Source organism: Macrobrachium nipponense, chromosome 17, assembly GCF_015104395.2.
Source record: "Macrobrachium nipponense isolate FS-2020 chromosome 17, ASM1510439v2, whole genome shotgun sequence".
NCBI lineage: Eukaryota > Metazoa > Arthropoda > Malacostraca > Decapoda > Palaemonidae > Macrobrachium > Macrobrachium nipponense.
The window spans coordinates 43559597-43573024 of NC_087210.1; the positions used below are offsets into that span (position 1 = coordinate 43559597).

At 36.9% G+C, this 13428-nt stretch overlaps 1 protein-coding gene across 2 annotated transcripts in view; it reads left to right on the forward strand.

The window, feature by feature from the left end:
• Nucleotides 1–2095: 2095 nt before the first annotated feature.
• LOC135196200 (GATA-binding factor C-like) overlaps nucleotides 2096–13428 on the forward strand; it is a 151233-nt gene continuing 139900 nt past the window's right edge. For both annotated transcript variants that reach the window (XM_064222805.1, XM_064222806.1), the window contains exon 1: nucleotides 2096–3095. In XM_064222805.1, the coding sequence (XP_064078875.1) occupies nucleotides 2936–3095 (160 nt within the window). In that variant the 5' untranslated portion in view covers nucleotides 2096–2935. The remainder of the gene's footprint in view (nucleotides 3096–13428) is intronic.

The following is a 13428-nucleotide window of genomic DNA, read 5'->3' on the forward strand; positions in this document are numbered from 1 at the left end:
TTGGCTATCCAATCCTGCTGGCCGGAGGCAGAAGCGCATCTCAATTATATTTTTATTTGCGTGCAAGTTTTTCCAAAAGCATATTGAACTGGATATTAAACGAAATTTACGGCTTGATATTTGACTCTATATATATATTATATATTATATATATATATATATATATATATATATATATATATACATATGAATAACTTGATCACGAAGTATATAAAACGTGATGCTATGTATAAAGCAAAGGTTTTTTGCCACGAAGGAAAAAATAAAAAAGCGAGATAGCCGAGTACTTTCGGTCCTGTTCGGACCCTTCAGTAAAGGGTCCGAACAGGACCGAAAGTACTCGGCTATCTCGCTTTTTCATTTTTTCCTTCGTGGAAAAAAACCTTTATATATATATATATATATATATATATATATATATATATATATATATATATATATATATATATAAGATAAAAACACATAAATATGTATACATATATGTACCTATATAATATATATATTTGTGGGTGTGTGAGCTGTGTGAGCGCGCTATCGTGCAAAATGCTAGAGTCCTACCTTTACACACGGAATTGTGTTGCAGTTGTCTGAAAATGAAAGAACCATTGCACCCAGAGCTCGCAGGAGATTGTTAAAATAATCACGAAATGATTATGCATGAAATCTCAATTCCTGCAGTTTCTGTGTGAAAGAGTTGTCTAGCATCTACGAGGTTGTGGAATGTTATTTAGAGAGAAAGGGTTTTCTATATATTTTGCTATTTCAGTCTCAGTTTGCTACGATATAACGGCAGGAGTATAAGTGGGCCAAGGTACTGTCTGGACCTTGTCCTTAGTTAGGTTGGGTTAGACATCTGTCGGTTGGCTTCTATCTTCTTTCTAGACATCCTAATCTTAAACGTTTACATTATATGTATTACAACCTGCCAAAATATCTTCAAAACTTGTGTCGTTAAGGCAAAACTTTCAAAATGTGTCTATTTATTATCTTTGCAGTTTCAGTTGATGACGAAGATATTCATTTGTCCCGGTTGTCTAAGTAAAATTCCTCCACACGACCTTTGGTAAAAGTGCCAAATATTGCAATGAGAAAGTGAAGAATCACCTTACACTACCAATTTCTCACATCTCTCCTTTGCTTCTACTCTCTTTCTAAAACTGATGCAAGTTTATGAAACACTGATACCTTCGCAAGACAAGGCTCGAGAATTGTCAATGAAAATAATCAGAAAAATACTTTGATGCGAAATATTCCTAAGTAAAAACTCGAGCCGGAAGATGAGGTCATTTTTCCCTCCACCGAAATTTATGAATAAGTGAACTATTGGATGAAATGTGTTGATGAAATTGATATTATGCAGTTTTCTTGCATGTCAGGCAAAGTAAGAGTCAGGGTAAGGTTTTCTCAATTGCATCAATGTATGCTTGCCTGTAAACTTATAAATCTACAAAATCTTGTATGTATGTGTGTATGCATGTAAGTTCGTGAGTCTGAAAATTTGCTTTTGTTCTTGGTCTGTTGTGAAGCGCTTTACCTTTGGTGGCTGGCGGCTGAGTGTCTGTCCTGAAGCGTGGTCACCCTCCCACCAGAGTTGTACCAGAATAACTTGCCATTATATCATTGTAGACATGATCCCTGATTGAGCCCTCACTTGCAATCTGTTTGCAACAATAAGAATGAATTCATCAAACACGTTGCATGTGCTTTTGCACCATTCTTCCTCACCTCCATCTTTTATGGTACAAAGTCCACATTGTTGTGCGCGCAATTAATGTTCACCAACACAGCTTAGGCTATGTAGATGTGCGCGTGTGTGCGTGTGCGTGTGCGTGTGAGCGTGTGTGTGGTGTGTGTGCGTGTGAGTGAGTGTGGTGCATTCCGTTGTTGTGTCGAGGGCAGGCAGGCAGGCAGCCCTTCTTGGGTCTAGTCGCGGGGGCAGCACTGCCTGTGTCTGCCGGCTTCGTACATTGGGGGCGTGACGAAGCCTCGTTCCCATCGACGATTGGCCAGGTGGCTGAGAGTGGGCGTGTCTGCCTAAGCCCCTCCCAAGAACGAGGAAGTGATTACATCGCAAATGCTGTGTGTGTGAGCGAGATGCGAGGGGCAGGCTGGAGTCGAGTTTTAGTGGTGTTGGATTTGGTCCGGTCGTCAGTTGTGTTGAGGCTGTGCTAGGTTACATCATCCCTTTGCTGTCCCGCAGTGCCGAAATATCACGCCCACCCCCTCCGCCGCCCGCACTCCCCTTTGGTGCCCAACTTTACCCATAACCTCGATCGGATTGCTTTTGTTTGGTTGTACGTGAGTGGCGGAAAAAAATAAATCGGACGAGATTGATCAGAGAGAGAGGAAGCAACGACGACCACCTTACAGCATCTCTCCTCCCTGTTTCCTCTTCCTCTGTCTGTCCTGTTTCCCTCTCTCCGCCTCTCGCTCTCCCTCTCTCTCTCTCGGCCTCAATGACGCGATGTAGTGGTTATGAGTTAAAGAGAAAATCCTAGAAAAAGTGTGGGGGTCGTCCGAGTGAATGTTAAAGTTTCCCACTCCAACGACACACACATGAAGAGGCCGACACATCGACGCAGAGGGTCGCCGCACGGGAGGAACCACCACACTACCAACAACAATAATAACAACAACAACAACAGCAACAACAACATCGACCGATTACAGTCGCCCCAACGCTGCTTCAACGACCACCACCTGTACCTGTACGACTTCCGCTAAATACGACCGGCCGAGAAGAGAACTCGCCGCCAAAGCCGCCTATGAAATTGCTCTTTGGGTCGATCGCTTTGTGCGGCCCCGACTGAGACGCGTCTGCGACAAGAACTCTCGGTTCACATTCATGATTCTCGAAAGGTTTCCCTGAGGATACTTGGTTCAAGTTTTCCCTTTTTTATACCTGTGAGTTCTTTCCGAACAACCCCGAACAAAGATGGATATGGGTGGCATGGAACAAGCTGGACAAGCCAGTGCTGGTGGGTACATGAACCGCTGGTACGATGGCTCTGAAAGTGGGCATTCGGGCCTCCACCAGGATTATTATAATAGCATGGCACAGGCCATGCACTGTGCCTATGGAAACAATATGGCCGGTACGTGAAATACACAATTTTTTGTTGTTCTCTCTTTAGTTTGTAAAGCCCTTCATTTGTATTGCTTCATTTCTTGGGGCAGTGATTCGGAGGGGTGTGGTCCCCCCCACCCCCTCGCAGGGAGTCAACCAGTCAGTGGTTCCCGTTAACATACAATTCGGTTAGTGCAGTTGGTGTGGTAAGTGTTTGTTCGCCAGTGATAATTATTATCGTTAGGTTCAATTTTTGTTATCATACTCTCTGTCAAAACAATTTTTGTTTTGCCTATATATTAGAATAGCAATAGTAGAGAAATGAATAAAATACAGAATCGTATTCTACTCATATTTACAACCTCTCCATGACAGCTTCATTTTGTAGCCCATCTTCGTGAGAATTATTTCAGCTTTGAAAAACCATTATCAACAGCATAGACAGACTGCCATTTGGCTGTATGAAATTTCGATCGTAATTTAAATATTTATAGACGGTATCCTCTTCCTGTTCAAGAATCTGAATGACAATTTTTCAGTTTGCAAGCTCTGCGGTGGTGTTAGTACTTGCGACATTATTGGTATTATGTAGTCAAAATTATGAATGACAGCATAAAACTGAGGGCAGTCACCGCCCAAGGCAGCCTTGATCGCAAGGACAAAAGATGACGTTGCTGTCAACAGCGTCATTTGACGACAGTACCCAACAACAATCGAGCAATGATTTATTATCCCCGAGGCGATTCTCTCCCTCTTTGTCCTTCGGGTCTTTCATTCCAGAGGAGGAGGAGGAGGATCCCCGCCCCGCTAGAGGAACGAGATCATCCTTCGTCTCCTACCTACCCTGAGTTTCACGCCCACCCTCCCTCCCTTAACGCCCGACGCCCATAATGATCGGTCCATCGCAGCGGTGGGCGGGCGAGGTCCGACCGCCAATTATCCCACCTCCTTATAACATTCTCCCTTTCTCCTCTTCCTTCCCCCTACCCCCTCTCTCCCTCCTTCCCTCCCTCCCTCGGGGCCCTCTTTGAACCGATGCTGCCCAACGAGGTCCATGCCCACGACCGGTTGGGTATACCGGTAGGAGGCCCTTCATTTATGCAGGCAGGCTTTTAAGAATTGATACAAGGGAGGCTTACATATGTATGTATGTATGTATGGGGGAGACGTCGGGGTGAAGTGATTGAGCATCATTTCAAGTCTCAATTATTTCACATTTTGCCTCAAAGAGATGAGTTGAGACGGGACGGGATGTCTCTGACATTCGTTTCGTAATAAACGATTTTAATAATAATCCTATCATTTCTGAATTATTGTCATTATTCATAATTATGTCTTCGTTAACAGTAATGATAAGCTGTGTATTTAATAAATTATTATTAATATTGATTTTATATCGTTCACCTTCTTTAATATAGTTATTACTGTCAAAAGATAAAATAATACTCTTCTTATTAATATGAACGCTTCTGTCCAGTTTTGCCCTGCGATTCCTTGTTAATTATGTAATGGGCGTTTTAGATGAATCCGTCACTACTTAATATTATTTTTGTTGTCGATGTTTATTATTGTCGTTGTTTGACCACTTAAAATGAGATTAATAATGTTATTCATTACTGGACGAATTTTAAAAATAATAATATTACTGATAATTAAGGATGATAATATGGTTGGCAGCTTCAACGAACACAAAATTGAAAATCGCAGCGTCCTTCGAAATAGGCGACGCAGTGAAAACTGCCCTACGGTCTCCCAAGGTATGATCAGGGCATCCCAACGGAGAGTGTAGTGCTGGGGTATGATGCCTTCAGAGCTCTCGCCGCCCATCGCTCGTACTGCAATGGTAACGCGCCCGAGGGCAACGCCGTGTCACGCCGGAGGTGGGAAGGATGAGTTGATATATAACACAATAAAGCCGCGTCACAACAGCTAGATCGTCGGCGCCACTGCTAGAAACGGGACCCATGATGACACTTCGATACCGTAAACTGGCGTCAAAACAGCGAGGGTCAGGGGTGCGCCGGCGGGAAAGGGCCAAGTGAGATCAAGACGGGATCACGCAACGCTATACTTACCAATGACGGCATCTGGCCGACCTGTAGTTATGTAGAACAAGCTTTAGCGTGAAAGACCTTTACCCAACTATCGCCTGGAGGTACTGACGGTAGCCGGGCTCCTATTAACGATGGAGTCTTCCGTGTTATTTTGACGGTTTGCCGAAGAAAAGGCGTCGGTCATTATATCACCTCATTTTCCCACTTGGTAGTGAGTGATGTTTATGTGAAGTTAGATTTCATGGCTTGCAAAATAAGTATCCGTATTCGTTCATATATCTGGTTTCGGATTTATAATAAATTAACGGCCCCAAAAAAACTGAATCTGCCACAGATGCAAAGTCAAAATAATTCTGATCATTACTCTGTATATTATACTTCGAATAAAAAATAACAATAGTAGTAATAACGATGTTAAAATTATTATTATTATTATTATTATTATTATTATTATTATTATTATTATTATTATTATTATTATTATTATTAATCTACGTTTCACCCTGCACTAATGTCTTCATATGTGCAGAGGAATATCCTTAACAGTAAACGATGGCAATTTTCGCTCGGGTGACAACGCACTGTAATTAATACGTGCAAATTAGAGTTGAAATATACCATTACATTCATATGTCATTAACTTTACGTTTTTATGAGCAGACATTATACATAGCATTAATGAGATACATGTTATCGGCATCCTATCGCTTGATTTCAATTTAGTATAAATTATGGAGCTTTTTTTACGTCTGAGCGCATACTTCCGCTTCCTGCATTAGAGGTGCGAGTGTTATTATTTTACACTTATTATGTGTATTTCAGAAGGAATACAAAGTGTGATTACCCGTTAATTTACGCATTAACATTTAGGGTAATTGTATGAATGAAAGAATTGCAACCTTATCATCATCATCATCATCATTATTATTATTATTATTATTATTATTATTATTATTATTATTATTATTATTATTATTATTATTATTATTATTCAGTTCTACATATTGAAGCACCACAGTTATTATGATTTCTAAGTAGCTATTGGTAAGATAAGTAATTTATTTAGATAGGCACTGCAATAATTTATCATACATATATATATATATATATATATATATATATATATATATATATATATATATATATATAATAGATAGATAGATAGATAGATAGATATATTTATATAATTATAAATATTGTATAGTTATGTAATAAATATAAATAAATATATATGCATATAATATAATATATATATATATATATATATCATATATATATATATATATATATACAGATAGATACATAAAAACATAATTGAGAAAGTACATGCTCCCCCGTAAGCATTACATAAATATTTGTTTTACACGGATACTAATGTTGACGTCGATATCATTAGATTTCCTTCAGTACTACTACCAATATTGTAAATGTTTCCGTTGTTGATTGGTTTGGGTTGTTGTCACTGTTTTCATCTCGGTAAGGTTCTAGAATGCGAATAACTCCAAAAATTCCAAAATGAAATAAAAAAAAAATACCGGGACCCCGTAACGCATACCAAAGTTAATTGTAATTCGGCCATTCCTGACTGGTCAGAGTCAGCTGTCCAGATCGTTGTTCTTTCTTTCTTTGAGGAAGAAAAAATCTAGTCATCATTCGCAAAACCTTCTCGAATTACTAAGCAGTATCTAGAGATGTTCGGCGGAGGGATGAGGACCAGTCGATTTGAAATAACAAAGTATTCTCATTTCTGTATACCAGATAGGGAAACTAATGGTTTTCTCTTCCTTCAAAATATTTCTGTACAAAGGGACTTTACATAATTTTTATTATTGCTGCTGTGGTCGTCTTGGTAACTTCCTAATTTTACAGCATGAAGAATAACAGCCAAAATAAAGTCTGTCTTACTACTACTTTCGCATTTGAATCCTCATCAACTTTGCTTCAACTATATCCTACAACAACATTCGCGTCTCTCTTGCGCTGCCTCGAAGGATTTTAGAAAAGGCTTCATTCTTCCTGGAACGTATTCATTTTATTATTATACCGAGTCATTATAAGCTAAGGAATATTTCATTTTTATGATAAGTTGTTTACGCTTAAAAAACTAATTGATTTGCTAGATTTTATTATATAGTTTAGTATTACAATACTCACGTACGTACTCTTACACACACATATATATATAGTATATATATATATATATATTATATATATATATATATATATATATATATAATAATATATATATATATATATATATATATATATATAGATATATAGATATATTAGATATATGTAATAGATATATAGATATGATATATTATATATATATATATATATATATATATATATAGATATAGATATTAATTAATAGATCATATTAGATATAATATATATATATATATTTATATATTTATATAATATATAGATATATGATATATATCAGATATATAGATATATAGATATTAATTATATTATATATATATATATACTTATATATATATATAAATCTATATATATATATATATATATATATATATATATATATTTACATATATATAAATGTATATATATATATATATAATATATATATATATATGTCTGTGTCTGTGTACAGTATGTTTATGTACATAAATTTAGGGGCAAATTATGTATCAATTATTGAGAGAAAAACACATCGTTCAACTTGATAGATTTCAGTTTAAAATCCCGATTTAGAATCCAGATTCCTATCAACTCTATGGAGAGAAAAATAGAAAGATACCTAAATAAATTTTCACTTCAGTAACGGAATTAAATTTTAAATTTTTCTTATGTGAATATTCAGGTGTGCGCTTCATCAACAGGGATTTTTTATTAAGTTTCTTGATTCCCTTTTGTATCGTTTTTTTTTTTTTTTTTTTTTTTTTTTTTTTTTTTTTTTGTTTTTTTTTTTTTTTTTTTTTTTTTTTTTTTTACTTTTAACACCATGTGGTGTTAATGATCAGAGTCTGATTTCGTTGAAATTTCTTTCTTCATATCTGAATCAAATTTACTAGATATTAGAATGATTATAACGTTGACAGTATCGGAATTATATGTTTAGTCTCTCTCTCTCTCTCTCACTCTCTCTCTCTCTCTCTGTATCTTTCACGATACTGAACGAAAGCACCTCAAAATTCCCAGAAAATTCGAGACAAAGGATGTAAAATAAAATCATCTAATGATATTAATCGCACTAATAAGAATTATTATTATTATTATTTTCCATTTTCCATATTAGTTATTATTATTATTATTATTATTATTATTATTATTATTATTATTCATAAAGGAGTTGTTCTAGATCGTATTACATTTCCTCTTCTAAACAAACATAACGATTAAGGGTCACATGCTGCTGGCTTCTAGCGCTTGGTAGCGGCCATCTATTGACAAAGGGACCAAAACGATTATTGTCCAACCCTGGGTAGAGGATGAGTAGGAGTGTGCAATTACTTATTGCATTATTATTATTATTATTATTATTATTATTATTATTATTATTATTATTATTATTATTATTATGGACTCATGATACTATTATGCAGATAGAGAAGTGAAGATAAATGATTTACTGCCTCAACCAGCATTTATGTTACACTGTCAGTGAGTTCGAGTTGGGTCCTTTACGAACGAGTCACTTTCGAAGTCTCTTTGCGTCGGAGAAGGAATTTCTTAATTGTTATGATTCAGAACAAAGCTTTTAGAATGATGATGTCTTTGGGGCGGCAGTTAGGGTTGGAGTGTAGGACGTGATTTCAATGTCTGAGTGATTAGATATAAAACAAAGTTACTCTATATATGATGACCCACTCTTAAGAATAACATTGACATCCACTAATAAAATCTGGGTTGATGAAGTTTGGGTCGCATGAAATGAGCACGTTTATATTTTCTTCTGATATGTCATATGATTCGTCGTGCCTTTTTACGTATGACCTTGCCCACGACCGAGAATAGTTTGTCTTAGTTGGCACGAGGAGAATGACAGAAGTGAGGTCACTTTTCAGAAGTGCATTGTCATATCTCCCGAAACAAGCTGTGACCCAGCCAGGTCGTACTGCATACAGGTCGGGACGCCTCTTCTCAAAGGACAGGGGAACACAGAGATACAAGACTGAATCATTCATTTCGATGTAGGTGCTACAAGTTCTAGGCTATATCTGGTGTTGCCTAAAGAAAATAAGAAAATCGGAAAGTATAGCAATATATAAGATATACGTATATAAACATTGTAATATTTCAACGGTCATTTGGGATAAAGGGAACAGACAGTTTTGAATTCAGTCTTTCAGCGTCTCTCATGAATGTTACAGCAATGGTGATAATTTTCCTTCCAACTTTAGAGGTAATGAGAAAATGAGTTATCAATAGGAAGGGAAAGTCTGGCAGAAGAGCAGCCGATGGGATTGGACCTTCAGTTTGAAAGATGAAAAATGTTGCCGCTGTTTTGGATGGTTTTAAGGAGTCATTAATGAAACGGTAGTAGAAATTTCAATATTTCCCCGTTCCTTTGGCGCCTTGGTCACCTTGACCTTTTTATGACGATAAATGGCTATTGATTTTAAACGCAAAAAAACATTTAATATTTTAAATACCTATGTATCGTGTGGTCAGCGGGCATATTGCATGTGTATGTAATATCCAAGTGTGACAAACTGTATTCACATAGTGTTGATGTGGGAATGTTTGCAGGCAAATATTTTTTTACAATAATTCTTCTCGGACAATTTATAGCAAATATTCTAAGCGATTTTCTCGTATTATTTCGCAAGGCAAACAAAAAGGACTTCGGCGAAAAGATTCTTTGCATAAATCTGTGTATTGGGCTAAGGAAAGCCAAGCCCGGTAGCCGTCCATTATCAATTAAAGGGAAAGGAATAAAGGAAAGCTCGTAAAACAAGACGGGACAAGAGCGAACGTCCGACACAAAGGTGACTTAGGCTAAATCTCTCTCGCCGAGCGCCAATGGAGTCGCGGGATAAATTTAACAATGTCCAGAGACGAGCGCATTCGAAGCCACTGAATGCTGTTGTTATCATTATGAGCCGAGCATAACACGGAAGCCTACTGTGTCGTGTGACGTCAATCTTCGTAGGCTTAGCAGCTGTGCGTAACGTCTTGTAACGTTACTGCTGTGTGATTGTCTTGATTTCATGCATTTCATCTTTTGCTTAGCATCTATCATTCATTTCCAGTTTTACGAAAAGTGATTACTTTTGCCTGTGGGTTTGTTAGCTCCAAAACTACAGATGAACACAATAGCCACATCGACATACCCATGGGATTTTTTCGGCCTGTGTTCCACCGATTCGGTTTACTCTTTAACAGAGGCGGAATACTCGAATATCGAATACGGCCCTTCATTCCGTTGACTCTTGATGGTAATATACAACATAATCCGAGGGTTATGCTTCAAACTACTTTCCATCAATCACTCCCTCCACCTCCCTTGAGGAGACGGAGTACTGTCGAAGCCACCAGCCCTTTTCCCGCCGCGTCGGGTCCAAAGAGCTGCTGTTTCTTCTTCTTCTTCTTCTTCTTCTTCTTCTTTCGTAGCTTGAAGAATCTAATCCCTCCATCGCCAAGTGATTCCGGCGTCTTTAATGAACGGGTTAAAGTTATCCTAACTTTATCTTTATTGCTTCACCTTTCCTTTTGTCTTTTCCTTTATTCTTTGTTTGCCAGTGATTGCCACGGAAATCCCCTTAAAATTCTTTGGCTGTTGTCTTTTGTTTTCTTTCCGGATTTTCATTCTGCCCTTTTTGTTGTTATATTTGGTCTTTTCTTTTGAATGCGTTAAGCTTCAGGTCTGATCATTTGCTCTTTGAAATCTCCCTTCGTTTCTTTGCCTTGCACTTTAATATTGTGCTGTTGGTTGGTTGTTGGCTGCTGCTCATTGAAGCTGCACACACCAGCTGCTGTTTGCTGCAGACTGCATGATGACTAAATCTCATCTTCTCCGTCTTCGTTCAATTTTTGCAAAAAATTTAATTTTGCCAACAAAGCCCAATTTCTTTATAAATCGCAATTTATGTATTAACTTTTAAAGGATAGGTAACGTCTTGAATTTTAACTACCGATAATCCTAAGATATTTCATCATTCATACGTGTGAATCAAATATGCTTTCCTCCAGATTACTAATAAAACATCATTTAAAATCATATCCATTTATCCTCTCACAAGTTTTCCCCTGTGCCAGAAGATTCCACACCATCAACTCGGGAATAGTTGTTATTACTCTACAACACGTAATGACCTGCATGCGGTGGTTACCGTGAGGTGGATGGTTTGACAGACTTTCGAGCAAGTTTTGCAACGGAATAAGAAATTCAAATCGTTGTAAGATGACAGTGGTTGTCCGGGAAACAGCGCCGATAAAATTCGGGATCCCAAAAATTCCCCGTCCCAAAAGGTCTTCCTACGACAATAAGAAAAGCCTGATAGAAACCCTTTTAGCCTTTCTCTGGACATTTCATGAAATATTATAACCGGATTTGAAATTCCTGCAAACAAGAAGATACGTTAATCAGGGTATCATTCCTACTATTGGGGGGAAAAGTTCGTTGTTAGAATAAGATCCAAGTTCTAAGTCGCTAATACACCAAGATTTGTCGCATTGATTTTGCGTTATCACAATCTCTCTCTCTCTCTCTCTCTCTCTCTCTCTCTCTCTCTCTCTCTCTCTCTCTCTCTCTCTCTCTTTTATCAGGTTTATGGAAACTAATATTACTATGTTTTATTGCCATCCCACTTTTTCTCTTCCTCTCTGGCTTCGTAGCGCAGTGGTAACCGCGTTCATCTCGCAGTCCAGTATGCCTTTGTTAACTTGGGCAGTGGATTATGTACTTAGTCGTTAGCAGACTGTTGTGGGTGCGGCAAGGTAAAAGAAAGAAAGATTGAAGATCAAAAAATAGATGTAGATGTTTACTACTCTGTCAAAATGTGTATACCATCAAAACTGGACGAGATATTCTCATCCCATTGGGATACAACTATCCATAAGACTCTCTCTCTCTCTCTCTCTCTCTCTCTCTCTCTCTCTCTCTCTCTCCAATATGTTTTTGGCTGGAGTAAATAATGTTTGGAACATTTTAGTCGTCTGTCTGGCCTGCCAACCCTCTGTGCAATCGTAGGATCATAATCGAATTTCATTATGATTAAAAGAAATAAGTACTTTTATTACATCTACTTTTTCCTTTGCGATAGATTTCAAATCTTACAACGATTTGAAATAGTTAGTGAAAAAGTATTGATTTGCCTAATTAAACGTTCAGATAATCTCCTTGATCATTTTAGAGTAAAAATGATTTGCCAAAACCCTTAAATGGAGATCATAAGAAGGAACAAGTTCATTTCGGTTGAATACTGGGGAATTCTGTCTTGTTTTTGTTTGTTTTTCGAGTGATTTGAGTCTGTTGGAATTCTAAAGAATTTCATGAATATTGCCTACTACTGACAGGTTTACGGAATGGAAGAGGATGGGAATTTTGTTTCATTTTTCTGGGTTTATAGTAAATTAATCTTCATTTTTAATAAAATCAAACTTTTATTTCATTATGAGGTAATTTTGGATAATTTTTCATAATCCTCACTTTTACACCCATTTGACGTATATATTGAACATTGCGTTAACTGAAAATATCCATACTTATTTGCTCCAGTAGTTTTCCTAATTTATAACTAAAATTGTTTTTCATATGTTTGTGACACATTTGTTATTTTTGTCCTGGTTACGATTGGCAAAATCTACGAATTTTTTTTATTTCTGGAAAGTTTACTAACAAAAATTAGTTCTTTGAATGTTTTTTTAAGACTCTTTCTCTCTACTCTTGCACCTATTAATAATCCGGATTTCTGTAAATTTTTAACTATCCCATTTTCTTATTCAATCTGTCAGTTGCCGTATTCCATATTCTCACCTTCGTTGTTGGGATGTGGATGTGGCTATAACGGGAATTTTCATCAAGTGGATCATGTATTACAGTAATTGAGTGCAATATTAGCACGTTAGCTAAACATTAAGCTCAAAGTGTCTGTTATAAGATCATCGATGTGATAGATTCATTGAGATAAATTGTGCTTTTCTGGAAAGGACTTAATGTTCATGGTCAGTTTTAGGACGCTTGTAAATATCCTTTTCTTTTAATTAGTTTTTACATGAATTTGCGCATTCTATATTTCCGATGTTAGTTTTAGCAGCAATAACTTTCCATGAATGTGCTGTCGCTTCTCGTGTAACTGTCTAGGTATAGAAAAATACGGAATTAGTTTCCATTCACAG